The following is a 22,269-nucleotide window of genomic DNA, read 5'->3' as shown; positions in this document are numbered from 1 at the left end:
AAAAAAAAAGACGTGTTAAGTCGATAGTCGAAAGACTCGAAGTATTGTCGCTTTTCCGAGATGTTGATTGGCTGTCTCGTTTGTGCGATATGACATGCTTCAGTCATATCGCACAGTCAGTTATATCGTGTTATTTGCAGCTGTCAAACCATGCGAATTTTTAGACAGATCAAATGGCGCGCGCGAATCGCGGGCTTGTGTTGTTTAATGTTTACAAATTTTACACGGTAATCTCTTGCGTATAAAGATTTACAGTGTATAGAAATATTATGAAACTACACGGAGAGAAATATCAAAAATAATAAAGTATCTAGTTTGTATAAATTTTATTTGGCGCAATTTGATGATATCATTACTTTTGTAGAGACAATAAAAATGTATTTCTTTCTAACAAAATATATCCAAATAATTAAATTATACAATTCTTTATTGGATGGTAAAACTATACGGAGAGATTTTTCTCTTAAAATTTATCCTGCAAATCATGTAATCAATTTTTGAAAATTTACTATACTTTTTACTAGTAAATATACTTAGTCCGCATTTTACTAGTAAAATGGTATGGTAAAATTTCGAAAAACTCTTATAAAGTTCTTCAAAATGCTACATTGTTCCATGATCACACGATTTTCAGGATAAATTTTAAAAGAAAATTCTCTGCGTGTACTGACTTGAATGAGAAATTGTATCTTTTAATTGCAATAACGCTCTTGTCTAGATTTTAATAGATATATTTGTATTTATTACAGATATACTTTAATTGTTGCATCAATGAAAGTTAACAATTGCGTATATACTTAAGAGTTCAGTACGAAGTATCGTTTCAAGCGGCTCAGTGGTCTAGGGGTATGATTCTCGCTTTGGGTGCGAGAGGTCCCGGGTTCAAATCCCGGCTGAGCCCAATTTTTTTTATTCTTTGAATCTTTACAAACTGAATAGTTTTGACTTGAAGGTATAATCCTAAAAATAAGTGAATTTTTGGAGAAAAAGTTGTTAAGATTTCAGCATAATCATACAATGATTAACATTTGAGAGAGGCTCGGCGATTTAAGAGACACTGTTGCTTCAAATGCGATAGGTGCTTTATCTCTTGACTGTAATTAACTTTTTATCTTTTATCGCAGCTTCCTTTCCTCGATGTGCAAGGCATCGTCGAAATTTGATGACCCACCCACAATTACAAATCGTTATTCGTCATAAAATGACATTTCTAACGCGTGCCATTATCATTAGCTCTCTAATTATATAATTACACGAATACGATCCCACTTAAAATTTCACAAAGGGAGTGCCCCCATCCCGTTCAGTGGGCGATCACTCATCCGCGCAATTTTCGTCGGCGAACCTTTATTACAGTTGTCGTCATTAGCCTCGCTCGTTGTTACAGGACCGGCAGCATGGCAGCCGAGGAGGGAATGCTGGGTAGCGGCTTGGGCGCGAAATTGAAATGCCCGACCCCCATATCGCGGTTGAGGGTGGAGAAGATCGAGGGCGGCCTGATGGTGGCTGGTGTGGTGATAGCGGCGAACTGCCAGATCGCCCTACCGGCGTTTGGCACCCTCTTCATGCTCGTCGGCGCCGTACTCACTGGTTCGTATACACATTTACGTCCGCCCGTTTTGTTTATTTAAAATTACTTCAGTCGGAGTGATATGCGTTATCCCGAGTAGAAATGAAATCAGGCATGCCTCATGTATGGTTAGGGTCTGATAGGGAGGAAGTGAGGCATGCCCTAATAAGAAATTCCTGACATGTGCCTGATCCGGTGCGCCTGATTCCCTCATAGGATTTGATCAAGAAGACCAGGAGAGTAAACTCCAGTGGTGGGCGCTGTTCGCGATATGGTCGCCGGCCAATTCATGAACTTCCAGTTTCCTTAGTTATGTTGCACGACTCTCCGAAGTTCAGCACGCGTAGTTCATGAATTGGCCGGCGACCATGTCGCGAAATGCGACCACATTTGGGCCTACTCCCACCTGATTTAGGCAAGAGTTTACTCTCCTCATAGACGTAGTAGATATAGACTGAGCATCCCATTAAATAAGCTGAAGCTTGTGAAAAGAGAGAGAGAAGATTTAAGAAGACTTTCTTTCTCTGTCTTACACTATCGTAACAGAAAAGAATCGTGCCTGCGCAGTACTACACAGGCGTGATTCTCTCTTGTCACGATGGTGAGACAGAGAAAGAATGTTTTCTTAAATCTTCTCTGTCTCTCTCTTCACAAGCTTCAGCTTATTCAATGGAACGCTCGGTCTATATTTACTATGTCTATGACTCTCCTGGTCTCTAGTCTTCTTAGATTTGATAAACGTTAACCTGAATATATAGTACTAGTACCACTCACTGCCGCGACATGGCGACCGCGCGTTAGCTTTCTCGTAAGTAAAAATCATCCCGTACTAGTGTAAGAGGCGAGTCGATATGATCCGACAGCGAGTTGTATGGATCATGGATAAACTTCAAGTCATGAGGTCTTGATAAGAAAAACCTGATCAGGCAATTTTAATTCTCGACGTTACATTTACGGTCAGGGTTCTATCAGGGCTGACTGATGAGTGCCTGATCATGCATTAAGGCATCCTTATTTAGGCCCTTCCTAGGACCCTACTAAAATTTCTGGTCGTGTACGTCATAACTATTCAAGCCTAAAAAGCGCTGGATTTGTCGCGCAATATCTAATATCCGCGACGTTACAAAGAGTATCTTTAGATTCGTCACGAACATTGTTTTTCTTTTTTAAAGATGTATCCTGTGTCAAAGCGACGCCTCTCGTATCTCGTTACGTTTCTTTACAAAACACATCGCGCGCTTTTGTACTCTTTGTCGATCCTGTTACACGGTTTTTTTCTAAAATCGCAGACTGCACTCCCGATTCCACGTTCATCGCGAAAAATGTACTTTCATTCTCACGCTCGGGTACACTTGTGTTTTACTGGATAAATAGAATACGATATCAAACGAACGTGCAATATGGGCGATTAAAAGTGCGGCGTGAATGTCACAAATTCGTCAGGAAACGTTACGAGCGACAAACAAATGATAAATGCGATTTATTTCCCTCCGGAATATTTTTGCAAGATTCTCCGCCGCGGGGCTATCCCGTTTTAACCGCGTCGCATAATTTTCGCGGTTGTAATTAGAGGTTCGCTTGTATAAATTGCGATATTGCGAAAGCACACAGTGCGCCGGACAATAGTTACACCGGGCGGAACTCTTGAATATTCACCGATCTCTTAATTTTGCTTTTTTTCCCCCGTTATCTCGTAACGCGTCGTTTGCATTCTCATTTGCATCTCATGATCGACCGGCAAAATTCGCGGCGCAATTCCGACGATCCGGCTGAGAATTGGTGTCACTTCGGCCGCAACGGAATATCTCGTTTCGATTTTAATGATTTCGATAATACGCAATTTTTCGCAATGCCAGCCGGCGCTGCGCACGCGGGGCGGTCTATCATTTTCAGACTTTTACTTCTAGTTTATCTCGTATTCGTCCGCGCGTTTGTATTCTATAGAGATATGGAGCACGCGTCACGCCGTGATTTAGCGGATGAGAATAATCTCAAGCTTTCCATTTCGGAGAAAGCATAGACTCCGTAATCGCATGTAGGTCGCTTAGAAAGGAGAATCAATGTTTATTTCGTTATGAGATATCATTCATTATCGCTTAACGAGAAAGTGTGTCTTCTAAATTTTATTTTTTTAGAGCGTTAACGACTTATTCGTTTTATGATATTCATGTAGGGAGAATGTTACTATTAATATTAAACAAAGAGTCGAGCAGAAGCTGTTATTTGTTCTTCAATATTACTTGTATACAAAAATTCTGCCTTTATCTTCTTACTAGAATAAATTATATCTGTAATTACACGATGAGACGAAACTTTTTCGCGCTAATTTAATTTCGGTCGTCGAATATTAAATTTTCCAATTGAAAGTAAGATCTTTCCGTTCAGAACTTTGAGGAGCTCTCATTCGTTTGTGATAACAATCGAATAATATAAAACTGGGACTTATATGGAATATACTGTGATATATACTTTGAATAACGATGTGCGCGACTGTCAACACGTTGTCGACAGTGGATGCGTACGGAGTGAGATATTCTCAAGTCGGTATTCGTCGTTACATACTAATCGGACTGAAGCCTCTACTGACATTCTATAAGCGGATTAATTACATAGAGAAGGAAGCCGCACTCAGTAAGCTGAAGCAGTAGTAGAGTCGTGCAAGCAATGCGCAAATATTGGAAATTAGGCGAGCATATGCAATGCATTTAAGTTGCAAGTCTCTAATAAATCACGTTACCTGAGTTCGCTCTGATTTTATTATGCTGTGAATATTAATAAAGCAGATTCCTTTCCATAGTGAAGAAATCTCGGAAGAAGTCTCTCTAATTGCTTTAACAGCAATATTACATTATTATATTGTTGTCGTAAATAAAAACATCCGATGATATGATTTAGAAATGCTCGTAAGATCGATCGTACAAGACAGCGGAATTTAAAAAGCGAGTTTTAATGTTAATCAACGTTAATGTATTAATACGCGGAAGACTTTCGAGGCGTCTCAAAAGGTGAGAGACTAATTTCCCGTCTTTCTCGTTGAATTAATTTGAGAGGCGCTACAGTTCGCTCGTCGGGGGACGCTGACCCCGGAGATAGATACGGCTTTCGTATCGCGGGGAAGAAGAGGAAGAAACAGAAAAAGACAAGTGGAAGAGGGCCCGGACTGTTCGCCAAGCAACAGCTGGCCCGTCACATCTCTCGGCCACGTTTCTTCACATACGAGGTGCCGCGAGTTGTTACCAACCGATTTATCAGAACCGGTCTGTCCTCCGCGTCTTCCTTTTTTCTCGCCGCGCCAAGACCGGTCCAATAGCACATTTCCCTTTCGTTGTCTCTACATTTCTCGCTTCCTCTTCAACACCCCAGATATCGTTCTATCTTTACCGGTTACTCGCGTCGTGTTAATGTCTTTGTTACGTTTATCGCGCCGAGTCAAGTCCCCTTTGATAGAGTCAAGTGGAACGAGAATTTAGTTTTTGTACGGACTAATGTCCGTGTTTCCACCAGTGTAGATTTACTTCAATCTCGGTTTACTTTAATCTTTTTCAAAAGGAACTAGAAAAGAACGAAAAATAATTATTAGCCCGCATTGGTGGAGATGGGCATAAGCGGGATTAATAGATACATTATTTTGAACATAAAGCACTTTGTAAACGTTATTATTACTTTACTTGCTACTCGCATTTTCTTAAAAATCTTTATTATTTACAATTTCTTTTAGATTTATAAGTTTTTATATTTTTAAATACAATTTTACAGGTACTTTCATTTTTAATTATACATTTGGAATTGCGTTTTACGGCCTCGTATTACCACAAGCTTCGTTTCAGAATAAAAATGTATTTTTACAACGATAAAATGTACTAACCACTGAAGAAAGGGAAAATATTAATTTTATATAATATATCAGGGGGACGTGATACTCATAGCGTATTTATTAAATATTTATTTAAATATATATTATTTGGAATTTCTTAATGTTGCTATGATATTTAAAACACTTAAAATTTAAAATATTTTTATTATAAAAAATTAAAATTAGATATCGTATTTTTTGATACTGAAAATTAAATTAGAGCCGGAATGACTTAAGCCATTCCATTCTAAATGCAGGCATAACAAAGTTATAGATAAGCACGTATCTGCGTTAATTTATTTGTTCGTACATTTTAGTCACGTTACTGCATTTTAGTAGTTCGCTTATCTTATATTTACGAAAGACAGACACAAGTGCGAGGAGAAGTTCGTCGGATCTGCGCATGCTGACCGCCTATGAAGCGTTTCACCGGCGTTATCGATTAAAATATGCTCGAAGGCGAGCTCTCCGCGGCGAGCGTATTTATGTTCATGATTTCCGCTACTTTGCAGAACGCACATTTTCTCTCCAAATATGCCGCGACATTCCCGCTTTGCAATTGACGAGGATAAGACGTTATAACGCGCGCACAGAGCTCCTCCTCCAAGTACGTAAAACTTGCCGCTGGAAAAGTTTTCTCATTCGCGTCGAGTAGTCACAATGCCAATAATTCGGACCAGTTCGCGTCTTCTCGAGCCAACGCGATTCCAAGTGCGAAGCGGCTTTGCGGTATTGTACAAGAAACACGCGAGGAGAACATAAAGTCTTGATTCGGCGAAATTCATCCGAATTCAGCGCTTCCGCGAAAGTCGAGCGCAACGAGATCGCATCTGAATTGCTTAAATCGTTTGATCCCTCCCGCAGTTAGGAGTTATCGTCTTTTAACGGTTTGTTCGACATTAGAGGAGTGAAGATAGACTGTACAGTTTACAGAATTAATATATATGTGAGAATTTATTTTATCCTTTTATAAAATATGATTCTCGTCTGGTGGAATGAAAAATTAATGAAAATAATGAAAGACAATGAACAAGAAACGGTGAAAAACGTGTGAGAAAATATTAACGGGAATGTAATTTCACCAACTTGACGGTCGTTGTTTTAAGTAACTTTCACGATTAATTTTCCATTCGCCCGTTTCTCTGTTACAGCTGCTTCTTATCGCGGCCCCGGCGAGGACGAGGACAAGAACTCGTACGCCGCACGAATCGCCTTTACCGGCAATTCCCGTATCTTGGGGCCGATCTGCATAGTTGTGGGCGCCCTTATGCTCGCGCTCGGCGTACTACTCTGCATGCTCACGAGACGGGCGAGGCGGAGGGAGCGCAGGGTGGGCTTCCACTGCCCACTTCACGGGGATTTCTACCCTCTGAGTCCGGTCCAAGGTATCAAGATGCTCGGTGAGTCGCTTTAAACGCCCGTTACGGGAAATTTTCTGTAGATAAGTGTTTCTCAGCTGATAAAAAAAAAATCTGCGATTATTTAGCGATGCTATAGTCTGTCATTGGTCGATCAATCGGGACTAATTTTTAAAAACTCGACTCCAAATTGATTTAAGTTGTTGTATTTTTTAATTTTAATCGCCTTGAATTATTTTTTATTTGAAATTTATTTTTCAATCATCTTCAATTTAAAATCACATTCAATTTAATTTTTAATTTACCTGCGTCTATTAAAATGCTTATTGTTCCTTTCAACGTAATTCTGGTAATAGTCTTTATACCAGAATTTACTCGAGAATTTGAAGAATTTTACGGCAACAGGAAGCTTCTTCGTTGTTTACTCTCCGCTGTTTTACTTCGTCATTATCGCAAACGCATCGACACAGTTCTCCAGACGAAGTAAGCTATTCCGCGTAAATATTGTCGCGTGATCGCCGAAACTCGTTTCGCCGGAGTCCCTGCGATGTCTCGAGATCGTTTGTTGCGTGCACTTATCCCTTCGTCCGCACGACGATAAATGCACCGGCAATTTCGATACCTCGAAGAGCGCTAAAACGCTCCCCGAGAGAAAAGATCTCTATGCTTTCCAACATGGCCGGTTATTATTGTCGTGTCACGCGATGCCATTACACCTTTTACAGATGTTCTGTCAAAATTGCAGCTAAGTGGTGCGATCCACTTTTTTTTTTTGCGAGAAATACGCGTCGCCATTACGTCTCTGATAATCAACGTTAGAGACTCAACGCGTGACGTTGGCTGGAATAATTGACTTCCGTTCGCTTCATTCGATTTTCGTTTTCGCTATTTTCGCCGATATTCTGACTTTATCTTATCATTTACTTAAGTCTCCGTGAATCTTCCATCACACGGGCGGTATCGTTGATCGTATTAACCGCTTGACACGTCGATAATTGATTTAGCTGTTCGTAATAACGAATTTATGGGACACCGCGCTATTTCGCGGGTTGGTTGTGCAGCACCGTCTTGGGAAACCTATCGGCCTATGTTATTTTAGCGTCGCGAACGTGCCAGTTCGTGCCAATTGCTTCGAATTCAGGACGAGGCTGGATCAGGCAGGGCGAGGAGTAGGGTAGCTAACTGGATTGTCGGAATTCAGGCTAATACGACTCTATCAGATTATTGCGTGGGTCGATCGCGCGCGTCGCGGATTGCTGCAAGTTTCCGCGTTCGATCGCCGTGAGATCGAGAGGCCACTTGGAGTCGCGCGATCGGCCGATCTTCGGCAAGGGGGATAAGTCTTTTTATCTTCAGGCCGTAGGCTCGGTAGACTCGCTGTACAGGGAAACTATGTCAAAACGTAACGAGAGTTATCGATTCGCTCGACTCCGAGAGATGGGCGGGTGAAATCTGGCGCGGGACGTTCAGATCACCGTCGGGCGAGTTTTATCAGTTTTACGTCGTGCATTGAGAGCGTCGCTCCATGCATACGGCTACTCCGAGATCGATGGACATTGCGGACTCGAGGGTCTGCATTTTTCAAGTCCCGGCGGCAGCGGGGCGTCAAAAATTCAGGAGGCTTTGGGAAGTTTAGAGCTCGCGCCCGGTCGCATCTTGACGGGGAGCGCGAACTTCTGAGAGAATTGTTGCCGCAACGCCCGCATGTGACGGTTTCTGCTGCTGCAGGCAGCAACTCGCGGCGGTGCAACGGTAATAAAAATTGCAGGGCGGTCTCTTCGCGCACGTATCTTCGGCCAGACACGGAGCAACCTTCACGTCTCGCAATAAACCTGAAAGCAGAATTGTTATGTGTTTCCGCTTAAAATCGTATTTTGCCGTGCAGTGGAAAGGTGATGCGTGAGCTACGTGAATTTATTCAAATTACTAAAAGTATTGCAATATATTATATCACGAGACATGGTAATGTATAAGCGTAGCTAAAACTGTGCGCGCGAGACCGACCGTGTAGTTTACGCGAGTTGACGGGCCCTCAGATTTTCGGGTCTCAACAACGGCTGATCCGATGGACTTCTAAGTGGACTCAATTCTAAGTGGACTATAGCTTGGGTTTGATTTGCATAATAAAAGTGTTGTTATTTTTCTCCTACGTGCCCCATGAGTGGAGGTATTGCGACGCAAAACACAGGATTTCCGATTTTTCATTTAAGAAACGTCGCCGTCGGACAAAATGGCGGTGTAACTTTCTAATTTTTCGACACCAGGGGCAGCAGTGATATAAGTTTACACGACGTAGGATTTTATTTTTAGGAAATAAAGGTAATATCAAGTATCTCGGCTACGCGTGGACATCTGTTAACGACGCGAGGAAACGTGCGCCCGGTTTGGTTAGCTCTCACTTCCCTGATCGGTTTCACCAAACGTCGTTTAACTTTAATCGTAGTTTGATTCATTCGTTTGTCTTTTTCTAAAGTAACGGTTGAAAAGAGAAAAAGATTGAATTAAGCTAAGCTTAAAGTTAAGCGACGTTGGTTGAAACCAGTGGGTCAATTCTGTATCTTACGCTGTAGTGAAAATGCTAGAAGTGAGTAGCTCTGTCTCTTTTTAACTGTCCCCGTAGAAAGAGACACAGCCACTCACTTCTAGCATTTACACTTTGTTGCAGGCCTGAATCTCTTTACCGCGCGTACATACGTTCTTACTTTAGCTTCAAGGTGGTTTTCCCGTTCGCTTCTACACAATGATTTATTCGGGTCGCAAAGCTCGGAACTCGATTGCCCGCTCGCAATTTCTTTCGCGGCGTAGCACGCAATAAAATCTTATTAGAGTCGAAGGTCGCTTCTGCGTACCCCCTTGCGCGGAACGTAACCGTGATTCATACTGTGCGGTTCGCCACAATTTTCAGCCTCGCCAGTGCGCGAAACCTGGAAAGCATTGTTCCACAAAGCAAGCCGACAGCCCGTTTCGCGAGAATTCTTTATTCCGCGACGTGCCGCCCGAAAATAGGCGAAACGAAGCAAGCGTGACGATTATTTTGAACTTGATCGTCTCCTTTTTACACGCAGCTCGCTAAGTGAAGCAAGTATCGCGAGTCGTAGGTCGATGAGATATCATCGATGTAAAGCGAAGCGCTGGAAGTCTGCTAATCGAATATGCGCACACTCGAGTGCAGCGGAAAACGCGGTGTCTACTGCTGATGATATCCCAGATTTCGCGAAGTTGCGTCGGCGTTCGCGGACGAGGAGGCTCATCACGTCGAGGAAATAAAGTTGTCATTGATGAGATTACAGGCATCGACCCTCGCGCGTTTTACGCAGTTTGCGGTCGTGTAACGCGTTTCATTATAACCAGAAGAATATTATTGTCGCCAGTAATTAATCAAACACACAGGAAGAAAAATTATTTAACGACTTTACTTACACTGGCTGGGTGGTTTAATTTAACGATTTATTCTAACGTGTCGACCATCTGGATTGTGGTCCTTTTCAAGGAAATATCTACAATTTGGAAAAACTTATTATTTATAAGCCGTTCGTATAACAATTGGCAGTACAGTCACCGAGACGAAATGAGATTCACAACTCTACACTTACATATATTAGTTAAAAATTATATTGTAAAAAAGATGTCGTCCGTCTCTGAGCTTTTTATCGTGAGATTTTATTTATTTTCCTGCTTTCCGAGAGATTCTGCCGATCACTTGACTCTTGACATTACTTGACTTCGCTCTTTGGAAATTCGAAACTTTCCACGAAGAGCTCTCCCCGAATCTTCTCCCTCTTTAATATTTCATTTCTCTCCTTTTTTAATCTGCACGCGCGCGTAATTGCTTAGTTACGCGAAAGAGATAATCACACGAGTGAAAATGCATTCGGAGGAGAACTCCAGCGGTAACAGCGTCGCGCGTATCTACGAGGGAAAGTTTAAAGAAAGATTGATTTCGCGCTGCCGAGGGGTCGGTCGTCTCGAGCGTTTTTCGCGCGCGCACGAGTTCCTCTGGGAAAAGGAGCGTTTTGCATCCAGGATCGCGCGGTGCGACGCGTTGCGTCCATTTAATTTCAGCCCGAGCGAACCACTACTCTTTTTCTCCCTCTTTGGTGCGCTCGTCGATTCAATCGCGTTCCTTTTCACGCGTCCCGCATTCTCGCTACATCCGGAGCCATCGCGCTACGTGTATACGCCGTAGGCATCTCATCGCGTACGTCAAAAGGCCTTGGGCTATTCTATCAAGGGCGGATTCTCTCGTCTCCCGTCTTCTTTCTGGCAGCGGTTGGATACATCCTTTGTACGGTCCTCGCGGGACTGATCTCTTTTCCACAAGTTTCACAGCGACAATGAACGCGACATCCTCACTTGAGTGTTCGGAGGCGTAGATGATCCAAAATAATCTTCTGATGTATACACAGAGAGAATTTTATCTTACAATTTGTTCTGTAAAAACTCTTATCAAAGTCTTTGAAATTTCATGTTATTCCACGATTACATGATTTTCCGAATAAATTTTAAAAGAAAATTCTCTTTGTGTGTGATGCTAGATGAACTATAGTTTTATTAATTTGAACTATAGCTTCTTTATCAATGCTCTGCCGTTTGGCGTTTTCAGATGTGAATTATGCGGTCATATCTTTCGAACAAGCACTTACGCGTTACTTTGCGCGAAGTGTAACACGAGATACCGCTTTCAGAACCATCGTCGTAATCTCAAGCACGGCGAGCACTCGTCGTGCGAAAACAGAAATCTCGTTCTCCACGGCGGCGCACGGTAATGACAGCCGCCGCCGAAGCTCCCGCTTTACGACGAGACGACAAAATTACGTCTAGCTCCGCGAAGCGTGGCTAAACACAGCTTGCCTCGCGGAAGAGGCCGTAGCGAAGAACGCGGGCAAGGGGTCCTCACTCGGGGATCCACAATCAGAGCGATGGCATGGAAAGCGTGACCGGCGACGCGCTTTTAAAATTTCCGCCCGCGAATAACACTAATTCGCGAACGCGCAACCGGAAATCAAGAGGGAAAATAGCGGGACAAAAGTGAACTCGCGTGGTCGGCGGCGTTGCGAATCTAGGCTCTGTAAATTCGTAAAGAAACGAAATTCGTCTCGTCGATACTTTCTCAGGGAAACACCACTGTGTTTCTCTTTCGTTATTGGGATCTTTGACTTGTGAAATAAATCTTGTAACAATGTGAACGTCGGAGAAAGCAGAGGAAAGTCCCCTATTACAAGATAGGCTTCTAATATGAGACAGCAGCTTTTCAACGTCCGAGTTCAATCACAATCGCAAGTTTTTTTCTCGCAACGATTACATAATCTAATAATTTTTCACTAAACAAATTTTATTCCAAGGGCAATAAATTTATGATGGAAGCAACAGACGATGCCTATTAATTTAGCAGAAACTCCGCTATCTCGTATTAAGAGTCTATCATGTAACAGGAGATTTTCCTCTAATAATTACGAATATTTTTACATAACGAGCTTTCGTGTTTTAATTAGGGAATGAATAATCGGCTCCAGATTGCTCGGAGAACATCCGTTAGCGAAGTTATCGGCGGGGCTCTGGTGCGCTCTGTATATTTTCCCAGACTGTTGGCAAGTTTGCTATCTTCCACGCTAACGCGGGTATCTCGAAGCGTTTGCGCTTCGACAAATTCATCTCGCCGCTGTCGGAAAATTCCCCGCAAATTCGATCTCCGCATGGCGCAAGCGGAGCGACTCCCGCGATAAGTTCGTACGCAATTTTCTTGCGAGAGCGTATGCGGCGATGCGTTAAGCCCTGCCAACGAGAGGCAGGAGGAGACGAAGAGTCTACGCTGCCGCCTGTAGCGATCTCTTCTCCGCCGTCGTCGTCGGAAATGAAGCGGAAAACCGGTGCTCATCGCCGCCGAATCGACTTCGCTCGGCGACGAGACCGATCTCGATCTAAATGTAAATTTGCCACGACGCGCGGCAGAGTCTTGCGAGCGAGCGCAGCCTTGGTGCATCGCGCCGCGAACGCAAATCGCATAATCGCGAACGCGTAGACGTCGGCGACGGGGCGGGAAGACCGAGTGACCGCGAGGTGAAATTCAATCGACATCCACAGGTCATTTCCGTGACGCAGTCGAGTGCATTTTTCATGCAGGATGATTCAATTGTGCGATACACCTGCCGCGAAGTATCGAAGCGGAGGATCGGACACAGTTTGCCACATATGCAACGTGCTCCGTATGAATAATTTATTTTCAAGTGTTTTCCCAGATTTCCGAGATTGTCGGACTTCCGTCGTTCTCGGTATAACCGATCCGTAAAATTCTTCGCGGGAATAGTAGCTTCGCAACGTATACCACTTTCAGGAAGAATGTAGACCGTTTCCTTTTTAAAGAAATTCGTGACCAAAATAATTTTTTAATTTAATTCTTTCTTATATCGATTTACGCTGCACCGTGCTAACTATACATCTTGCGAGACAAAAGCGATGGAGCGAAGGACCAGCCGTCATGAAAGACGCGAACGATCATTTGAGTAAGTGAGGCTGCATGAGACGATGCAATAATGATAACGCTAAGGTTGATGGCAGAGAACGATCCGTAAACGCTGAAGACTGTTTTAAGGCCTGTGTCCACGATGCTAGAACATGGTCCAAGTTCCAGCATCGTAGACACAGGCCTTTAGGCCTGGCTTCGCCAACGTTTAACTTTAAGCTTAGCTTAATTTGTTCTTTGTTTTTTTCCAATTGTTACTTTAGAAAGAGACAAACTTGCATAAACTAAGATTAAAGTTAAGCGACGTTTGGTGAAACCGGACCTTATAGTCGTAAACGTAAGGTAAGGCAGAGAAAAACGTAAGTCTTGTACAATAGCTCTTCACGGCTTACGTTTTCCTCTGTCTTACTTTAGGTCTACGACTAAGACAGTCTTAGTGCCTGATCAGAAAGAGTGTCGTAACCGTTTACGAGATTCCGTCGTAAGACGTAAGTTGGTGTCGGCGGAAGTCAACGCACAAAGAATTGCCGTAGACGCCTCGCAATGCGATGTAGGCCGGTTCTACATCGATCGTATCGTAGCGTCACAGGCGTCGCAAATCATAGATTCGACCAATCGACGTTGAATTAGTTCCAGTCTACGACCCTTGCGACACGACCAATGTGGACTAGACCGAATACGATGCGATATACGTCTACGACAATTCTTTGTGCGTTGACTTTCGACACCGACTTACGTCTTACGACGGAATCGTAAACGGTTACGACCATCTTTCTGCTTAGGCCCTAAAGGCCGAATCAGACTAGCAATTGCCAACACGGATTGAAGTGGGATTGGCGATTGACGAGTGTCCTCCAGCCAATGAGAGTCGATTAAATTGCTGGCTGCTTTGCTCTTATTGGCTAGAAAACAATTGCCAACCGCTGGCTGCTTTGCTCTCATTGGCTAGAAGACAGTCGTCACTCCAAGTCCAATCCGCGTCGACAATCGCTCGTCTGATTCGGTCTTAAGGCCGTCGACGTGGATTGCCGTTCGCGAAGCCGAGGTCGGCGGACGTTGCTGAACGTCGTCGACGGCAGTTTAGCAATAGCATTAGCGAGCTAGTTTGTACAGAACACGGCGAACTAGGTCGCGCAGGGTCCATGACATCTGCTGTCCTCGATCCTGCTCCTCTTCCTCCTTGCACGTCCGTACCTTGTCCCCCCCCCCCGTTTCCTGGATGTGGGTCTCCTTCGTTTTAACTCCTTTCTGCCTGTCCCTCTTAACGAATATACTGTGACGACGTCGGATAATGTCGTTATCGCGCTTCGCCCTCAGCCTAATTGCATTTCGTGTTTTACCGGCGTCCGTGAGCGTCGCTGATGATAAACGCGAGACGTTTATTATTATCGGGGAAGAGCCGGCGGAAAGCGCGGCTCTTGGACCCCCGCGAGGGCACTCTGCTCACAAACGACTGATTTGCGATTCCATTAGCTCTCAGTCACTCGTATTCTATTTCTGGTTTAACCGGTGGTATATAAACGACCAATGTCGTCTGAGGGAAGTAACGCAAATCTAGAAATTAAAGTTGTGAAAATAGAACCGTTTGAGTTTAATCCCGCAAGTGGGAGTCGAATTAAGTTTGTTTCAGACAAGCACCTTGATAAATATAGAGGTATAACGTGCAGACAACTAATTTTGGACTGTCATAAACAGGCCGCTGAATTAAATCGAGTAAAAATATAAGGGCCAATCAGAAGCCAAGAGCTTTTAGACTATAATTGACTTCTCTTAGGCTGTAACTAGCCCTTTCCGTTCCTATTGCGATCGTCGGGCCTTTCCAATTTGGTCTACCCAATATTAATTGTCGCGAAGTCACTGCTCTCTGGATGACTCATTCGAATTCACGAAACGAATACAACAAACTCACGCTATCCATTAATTTTCGGTAGATTGAGCCGGCGGATTGATGCGCAATACGTTTTTTTAGCGCGCAGTAACGCGATACTAACAAGAAACCGTGAAGAGATGAAAAAGAAAACGTACAAAGAGGCTGCCTGTTTTCAAGACACGATACCACCGGCCTGCGCGAGCTGTTTCGTAACCGTCTGGCGCGTGGAAAAATGTCATTCCGTTGTTTCAATATTCAAAATAATAAAGCGCGGGACACGGACGACGGACGGTGTCTCGCAATTTAGACGACAGATGTTGTAGCCGCGTTCTCAGGGCCGCGCCGTGTATAAACGTTGCGTCGATAGAATTGTTTCCTCCTATACCTCCACCTGCGTACCCGAGCACCCACGTACGCGACTTACCGTTTGACTTTCTCCGGTTCTTCAAGTATTGAAAGGTTTTCCGTAGGCGAGTAGAGAAAGAAAGAGAGAGAGAGAGAAAATGAGAGCTGTATGGCGACAAAGTGTTGGGGTACGAGGCAAACTGTGGCGGATGAATATAGCGGTCAGACGTTTCATCGACGTAGGTTTCCTGGTTAGTTATATTTATGCAAACTAGGTACTTTATTATTTTTTATATTAAAATGTATACAAATCGAGCATAAAATTGTATTGGAAGAAATAAAGGGGATAATAATATTAATATTAATAATAATATTACTGAGACAAATTTTAAATACTTATTCAATAAAAATATAATGCAAACTAATATTATTATTAATATTATTTCTTTTATTTCTTCCGATAAAATTGTATGCTCGATTATTTGGATATAACATTTTAATATAAAAAAATAGTAAAGTACCTAGTTTGTATAAATATTCAGTTTAGTTGGCGTCATTTGACGATATCATTACTATTACGAGAGAGAATCCCGAAAGGATCGATTATCCGTTTTGTGATATTAACCTTTGTGTCCACGACGTTAGATTTCGGTCCGAATTCTCAGTCCGAGAAATAGTGTATCCAATCATCTTGCAAATTTATGGAAAAACGGCTACATTAACGTAAATAGAAATTTTACAATTCGGACTTTGCATTGCAATATCTTCATTCATGGGGCACGTAGGAAAAAACTAAAAACACTTTTATTATGCAAGTGCGCTCAATCGAACCCAAGCTTTCGATTGAGCGCACTTAGAAGTTCATCGGATCAATCGTTGAGATCCGAAAATCTGAGGGCCTGTCAACTCGCGTACTCGCGTAAACTACGGTCGGTCTCGCGCGCGCGGTTCTAGCTACGCTTATACTTGGCGCGAGACATTACCGTGTCTCTTGATAATTTGCATTACACGTCGCTCTTTTCACTCGCGGGCTTTTCGGACAATGTAGAGGCGATATTTCTCCGGTAAAAATACGGGGAATCCAACGGCTGGATATAGAGGATTGAAGAACCTTCTCCCCCAAAAGAGCTGAGTTTTAAAAGCTAAAGTTAATAGAGAAAGTTTCTCTTTAGCTGGTACTGGATAGAGTATTTGATAATTTTTTTAATTTGCAGTTTAAATATAACGAATTTTCTCGGTAAAACGGACGGAGCGTAAAAATTTTGCGGAACTTTTCTACGAGGTTTCATTAAATTGAATAAACTAGGCTAATTAGACACACGTGAAAACGCGACTTTACGTACATTATTCATCACAATTTTATTTTACGTTTTCAATGTCTTTCATGATAATCGCATTTCATTAATTAAGCCGTCCTGACATTTTGTTAATTAGAATATTAATTGTAGCGTTGTAATTAAATTGCCGCATACAATACACACACGCCCACATATTCCGCGTTATTACGTTACTTTAGGAAGGTATTACCTGTGCCAGATTACACGATGCTACCTGCATGATAAGGCTATTGTACTAGACGATAAGCCATAATGCATCAGCGAATTTTATCCGTAAATGAAGGTCGGATAATCCGTGCATGAGGAAGCTTAAAAGAAGCTTATCGGCTCTTTTAATACGGCGGTAATAACAAAATAGCTTTCGAGTAACATTTGGAGTAAATTCTTCGAGAAAATAATATAAGGGAGAAACATTTTCCATATTTTTCATCGACAAAATATTTCACTAAATCTCGTAAATATCTTTCATGCATAAATTGATTCTACGAATGGCCTTCTCGAAACTGTTACCTTCAACCTTTCTCCGTGCTGTGTTCTCAATTATTCCACCAGGATTTTCAGCTTTCGATTCCATTTGCGCGCAAATGCGCGGCTGTTCCACGGAGAACGGGGTCGGCGGTCAGCATTGTGCCGCCCACCCTCGATCCCTCCGAAGGGCCGCATTAATTCCGTCGACGATCGAGCATATTTCGCAAATGGTTCGCGCGATTTATCAGATCGCCGTTTAAGCGCCGATTGATCTTCCGCGAGGACGCGCTCCGCCGCAACGCTCAGCCGTGCAATCGTCGAGTCTGATGGGATATTTTATTTCGCCGAAAGGTCAGGTTTATCGCGCGCAGGGGCACGCCAACCCCAGCGCGGTCGGAGATAACGGGGCAGGGGGGGAGAGGGTTGATTAATACGGCATGGCGCAGCGACGGGCGGATTTAGTCTTGGCCTTTGTGCCAAAAGTGGGTCGTCCTCACTTTTCGGCGATGCCCGGTCAGGCCAATTAAAACGCTGACCGCCGTCGGCCAAATCGGGGAGCAACACTACCTTCGCCTTCCTCCGACCTATTCCAATCAACCATGTCAGTCGGTTAAGTTAAAATGGTGTTATTTCGGTACTCTGTATATCTGCGGGCAGGCGCGTTGCAATTTATCCCCTCGACCATTTCTGCCCTGGATCTGTCGTACATATTACGTATTAGCGTCAACAATTCAACATTTAAGATGATAGACCCCTGATGAAGCTCTCATTAGGATTGGAAAAGGTCAGCTTTGAATTTATTGGCAAAAAAAAATCCCACGAAAACTGTGCCAAGTGTATGAAACGCGTAATAGATAAAGTATCACATAGAATTACGGAGAATCTTTTTCCATTCTTCCTTCGTTCTTTCCTATACTTTATAGGATAGATCTCGATGATATAAGTGGTCGAGACGTCCGACAATTTTAATTTTGGAATCGCCTCTGATGACCCCGGATTGAAATAACCGTCGCTTCTCTTCGATCGCTCAATTAAAGAGGAAAGGCGGTAAGTCACCGAGATACGTCCGCGGATACGTGGATGCTGGTAATCGATTGGCGGTTCGCCGCGAGTTTATTGAGATTCTGGACGTTGGTCAGGAACAAATCCCGGCGGACTGTCGTTTCCAGGCCTCGCCGTCTCTATCCTCCGCCTTCTCCTCGTCCTCCCACGACGAAACTCTGTACTCGAAGACCTCATCTCGGGACGAATATCGAACGGTTTTCCGATACTTTCGGCCTTTCGGATTGTGACTTCTTCCTCTCCTCTTATTGTCCGCGCGATTTGTACCGAGGACACGACGGCGCAATATCCAGTATTTCGCCGCCGTGTCATTCTTTTCTGCCATTGTCCGGCTTTACGAAGCCCGTGGAATTCTGACGGAAGCGAAGTGACGGCTATTGACTGCGAGATTAAGCGATCCTTTCGCGACGGCTATGCGACGTAAACATTCGTGCTCGTACGCCCTCACGCTCGCCGATAAATCGAATTTAGCTCGGGAGCCTTTGTCCAGTTGCCATAAAAATAATGAATGGCCGCGGGAGGATAAATTGAAATCGTTAAGCGCATGGGGTGGGGTAATAACTCGCTAGAATTAACAATTGTTGTCGGATCATTAAATCGTATTGGACGTTTATCTAGCAATGATCACGATAGGACTAATTTCGGTACTGAAACTCACGACTTGAAAGCCCTCTTGAAACCTTTTTAATCCCGCGTCGGCGCAGTCTTCGTTACCTAAAGAGATTTTTTATTTAATTTCCTGGATGGAAAAATTAATTTCTCCGGCACTAATCCCCGCAACCTTTCACCTTATACTCGTAATATTGGATGCTTGTGCTTAGGGAGTTCCGAGAAGGTAGAATTTCGTTTACTTTTCACGGTTTTTGGAGTTTCGATATTAAATGGTTTGCCAACTCGTTACAGAAAACGAGCTTCTATAGACAGTACGTCGTATTATTTCTGCAAATGTAAAAATATACGTGCGAGAGAGAGAGAGAAAGCAGGTGCTCGGATATCTGAAATAATATTTATCGGAAGATACCTTTTCCTAAATCATTTTATTCGCTCTGGCAATTGTAAAGTTATACCATCACATAAATATTTATCATCGATACTTGCTACATGAAATATTTTAATCGCAATAAAATAACTCTCGTGTTATCGTTATTGAAATCGTCGTCGAGGAATACAATTGTTACACACCCAGGAAAAGGATTCAGTTAGGCTAAACAAATGAGATATCAAATTTCTTTGAATCTACTCAATTTATATTTACTTCTACTCACTACACTGAGAGAAAAAATAGTCATTTTTACAAAAAAAATAGTCATTTTTGGAGCCAACCATATTTTTTATAATTCCTCCAACGTAAATTATGGTTGACCTAACAATGTGATAGTTCTCATAACCACAATATTGGTTGTCATAAACCAAAATATGGTTGGCTCCAAAAATGACTATTTTTTTTTCTCTCAGTGTACTGGAACATTTGCTAGATTTGAAGAAAGAGACATGAATTCTCTTAGAAATTCCAGTCTCAATGAAATACAATTTTAGTTAAGATAAGTCTTTTCTTTTTAATTAAATAAAAGTCTAGTATAGGGTCAAAATTTCCACAAATTTGTTTGCTTTCAAACTTTTTTCTGGGTGCACAGCATCATCTATTGACCGACTTCTCGCCCCGTGGGGAGTGTTGCGACATCCCCGCGCGATCGTGCATTTGGCAACGGCCGTAATTTTTTTTCGCGGCTCGTGCACGTACACCACGTACGAGCGTGTAGCTGGGAACGAAAACGTGGGCCGTGGGCTTTGTCGGTGCGCGCCGATCTCCATTGTTGGAAGACCGAATTGCAGAACCGAGCTCTCTCTGCGCGGATCCTCTCGAGTCGAGAGTCCAACCGCGTTACAAATTTCATGCTTGTACCTGCCCACCGCATTGCACCACGGCCCGAGCGGCTTCCTTCCTGTCTGAATTATCCAACGTTGACGTTGGAGGGCGGCTAGAATTTAATTGGCGAGAGACTGTGATCCCGGGAATGTCCAACGAGCATTCCTGAATTTCGAGCATAATAAATTTGGCAAATGTGCGTAGCAGGTCGTGACAGAGTCCAAAATCTCGAGAATATATTCTTTACATTTCTAATAGCGAACTCGGTTGCTCGCACTAGTGCGCGTTGAGTGCGCACCAAGGCCGGTATTCATAGTCAGATCTTCTATTCAAGACCGTCTTGAATTTATCTAAAGATGCTATATGGAACATTTCATTGACTACGGAGTATCTAAAGATGATCTTAAGACAGTCTTGAATATAAGATCTGATTATGAATGCCGGCCTCAGACTTCATTACAGTTAATTCTTATATTTGAGAATCGTTTTAAATACTTTTTAAGGCCTGTGTCCACGATGCTAGAACTTGGTCCAAGTCAGTCAGTAAAATAATCTATGTAGTATCCGTACGATCATTTTTACGGCTGAGTGGTTTTTGAACATGTATTTAAGGCGATCTTTAATAAGAATTAACTATGAACAAGTCTTATAATGCACTCGGTGCGTATTGGTGCACGCAACTGAATTCGCTGTAAGTTTCACATTCTTCGTCATTGATATCGAGTCTTCTTAAACGATGCTGACGTCGGGATATCGGTTAAATCTACCATACATTTTACAATTAGAGTGCATTTTCAAAATTTTCGGATTTTTTTTATTATAGAGGAAAATTCCTTATTATGGTGTAGGCTCCTCATATGAGACAGCGGAGTTTCTGCTAAATTAATAGGCGTCATCTGTTGATTCCACTAATTTATTGCCCTTGGAGTGAAATCTGTTTTTGTGGAAAATTGATTGTTAGATCGTGTAATCGTTGCGAAAAAAGATTTGTGATTGAATTTGGACGTTGAAAGCCTACTGTCTCATATCAGAATCGTATCGCATAATAGAAAACTTTCCTCTATATTTTTTTATATGCACAACGTTTAGCGCATTTAAAGATCCTTCCATCCGACCGTCAAGCAGTCACAGAAAAGAGGAGCAGAGATATTTCGCTCGTGACGGCATTTCAAATAATCGTGCCCCAACAGTACGAAGACGCGATCGCAATGTGGATCTCGGTTATCGATGACACGCGCCATTTAGAGTCCGCTATAGCAACTAGTGTCAAACGAAGAGCGGCTCTACTTGCCGTCTCTGTAGCGAAGATGCGATCGTTCGTCTGCTAATGTGTGTTCGGTTCCTATCTCCCGACGGAGATCTAAACGACTGAAAGAGAGAGATAGAGATTGAGAGAGAGAGAGAGAGAGAGACGGTCTATCGCTTCGTCAAATCGCCAACACGGTGCCGTGTATATTCAAATCGCGGTGGATTCGAAAGAGGTCGCGAAAGCTCCCCTTTGCATACTAAACGCCCGGCATTATCTCGACGCTGCACTAACGCTGCCAATACGGGAGGAGCGCAACGACACTCCGCCACGGTACGCACGATAGGCACACATGCCAGCATGATTATCTCATAATGGTTCCTGAATATCGAAGAAAGGTCACGCGACGGCCCGGAGAGCTTACGTTTCTTCCCGAAAACTTTCGTGGCAACAGGACTTTCGTCGATTTGCTGGCTAAATTTTCCTTCTTACACGGAGAGACTTTTCTCTTAAAATTTACCCTGAAAATCGTATGATCGTGAGACCACGTGGCACTTTGAAGAATTTTATGAGTCTTTTGACATTGTGCCATACATTTATTATAAAATTCTTCGAAATGCCGTGTTGTCCCACGATTACATAATTTTCAGGATAAATTTTGAAAGCACATTGTCACCGTGTACGTGCGAGAATTTACTGAAACTGGAATTGTCCAAGTTGACGATTTTCTTTTATAAACATTGATTAAACGATACTGAAGTATTTTATATTCTATATCTAATTTGCTTTTAAGCGGTGGAGCATTTTTAACGAATACCATAAAATACGTATAT

The 22,269-nt window shown here is 42.9% G+C and overlaps 1 protein-coding gene and 1 non-coding gene across 4 annotated transcripts in view; both read left to right on the top strand.

Annotated features, from left to right (window-relative positions):
- Window positions 1-22,269, top strand: part of LOC105569870 — an 89,004-nt gene that overhangs the window by 50,291 nt on the left and 16,444 nt on the right. For all 3 annotated transcript variants that reach the window (XR_001009540.1, XM_012026654.1, XM_012026655.1), the window contains exons 2-3: window positions 1,388-1,590; window positions 6,575-6,823. Coding sequence is in view for 2 of the 3 variants with exons in the window: in XM_012026654.1 (XP_011882044.1) it covers window positions 1,388-1,590; window positions 6,575-6,823 (452 nt within the window). In the remaining variant the exon portion in view is untranslated. The remainder of the gene's footprint in view (window positions 1-1,387; window positions 1,591-6,574; window positions 6,824-22,269) is intronic.
- Trnap-ugg lies at window positions 830-901 on the top strand. Its single transcript has one exon. It is a non-coding gene; the product is annotated as a tRNA-Pro (tRNA).

The sequence above is a fragment of the Vollenhovia emeryi genome, unplaced genomic scaffold (genome assembly GCF_000949405.1).
Source record: "Vollenhovia emeryi isolate VEMERY1.0 unplaced genomic scaffold, V.emery_V1.0 DF939122.1, whole genome shotgun sequence".
Lineage (NCBI taxonomy): Eukaryota > Metazoa > Arthropoda > Insecta > Hymenoptera > Formicidae > Vollenhovia > Vollenhovia emeryi.
Note: the sequence above shows the minus strand (reverse complement) of the source record. Positions and strands in the feature narration are given on the sequence as shown.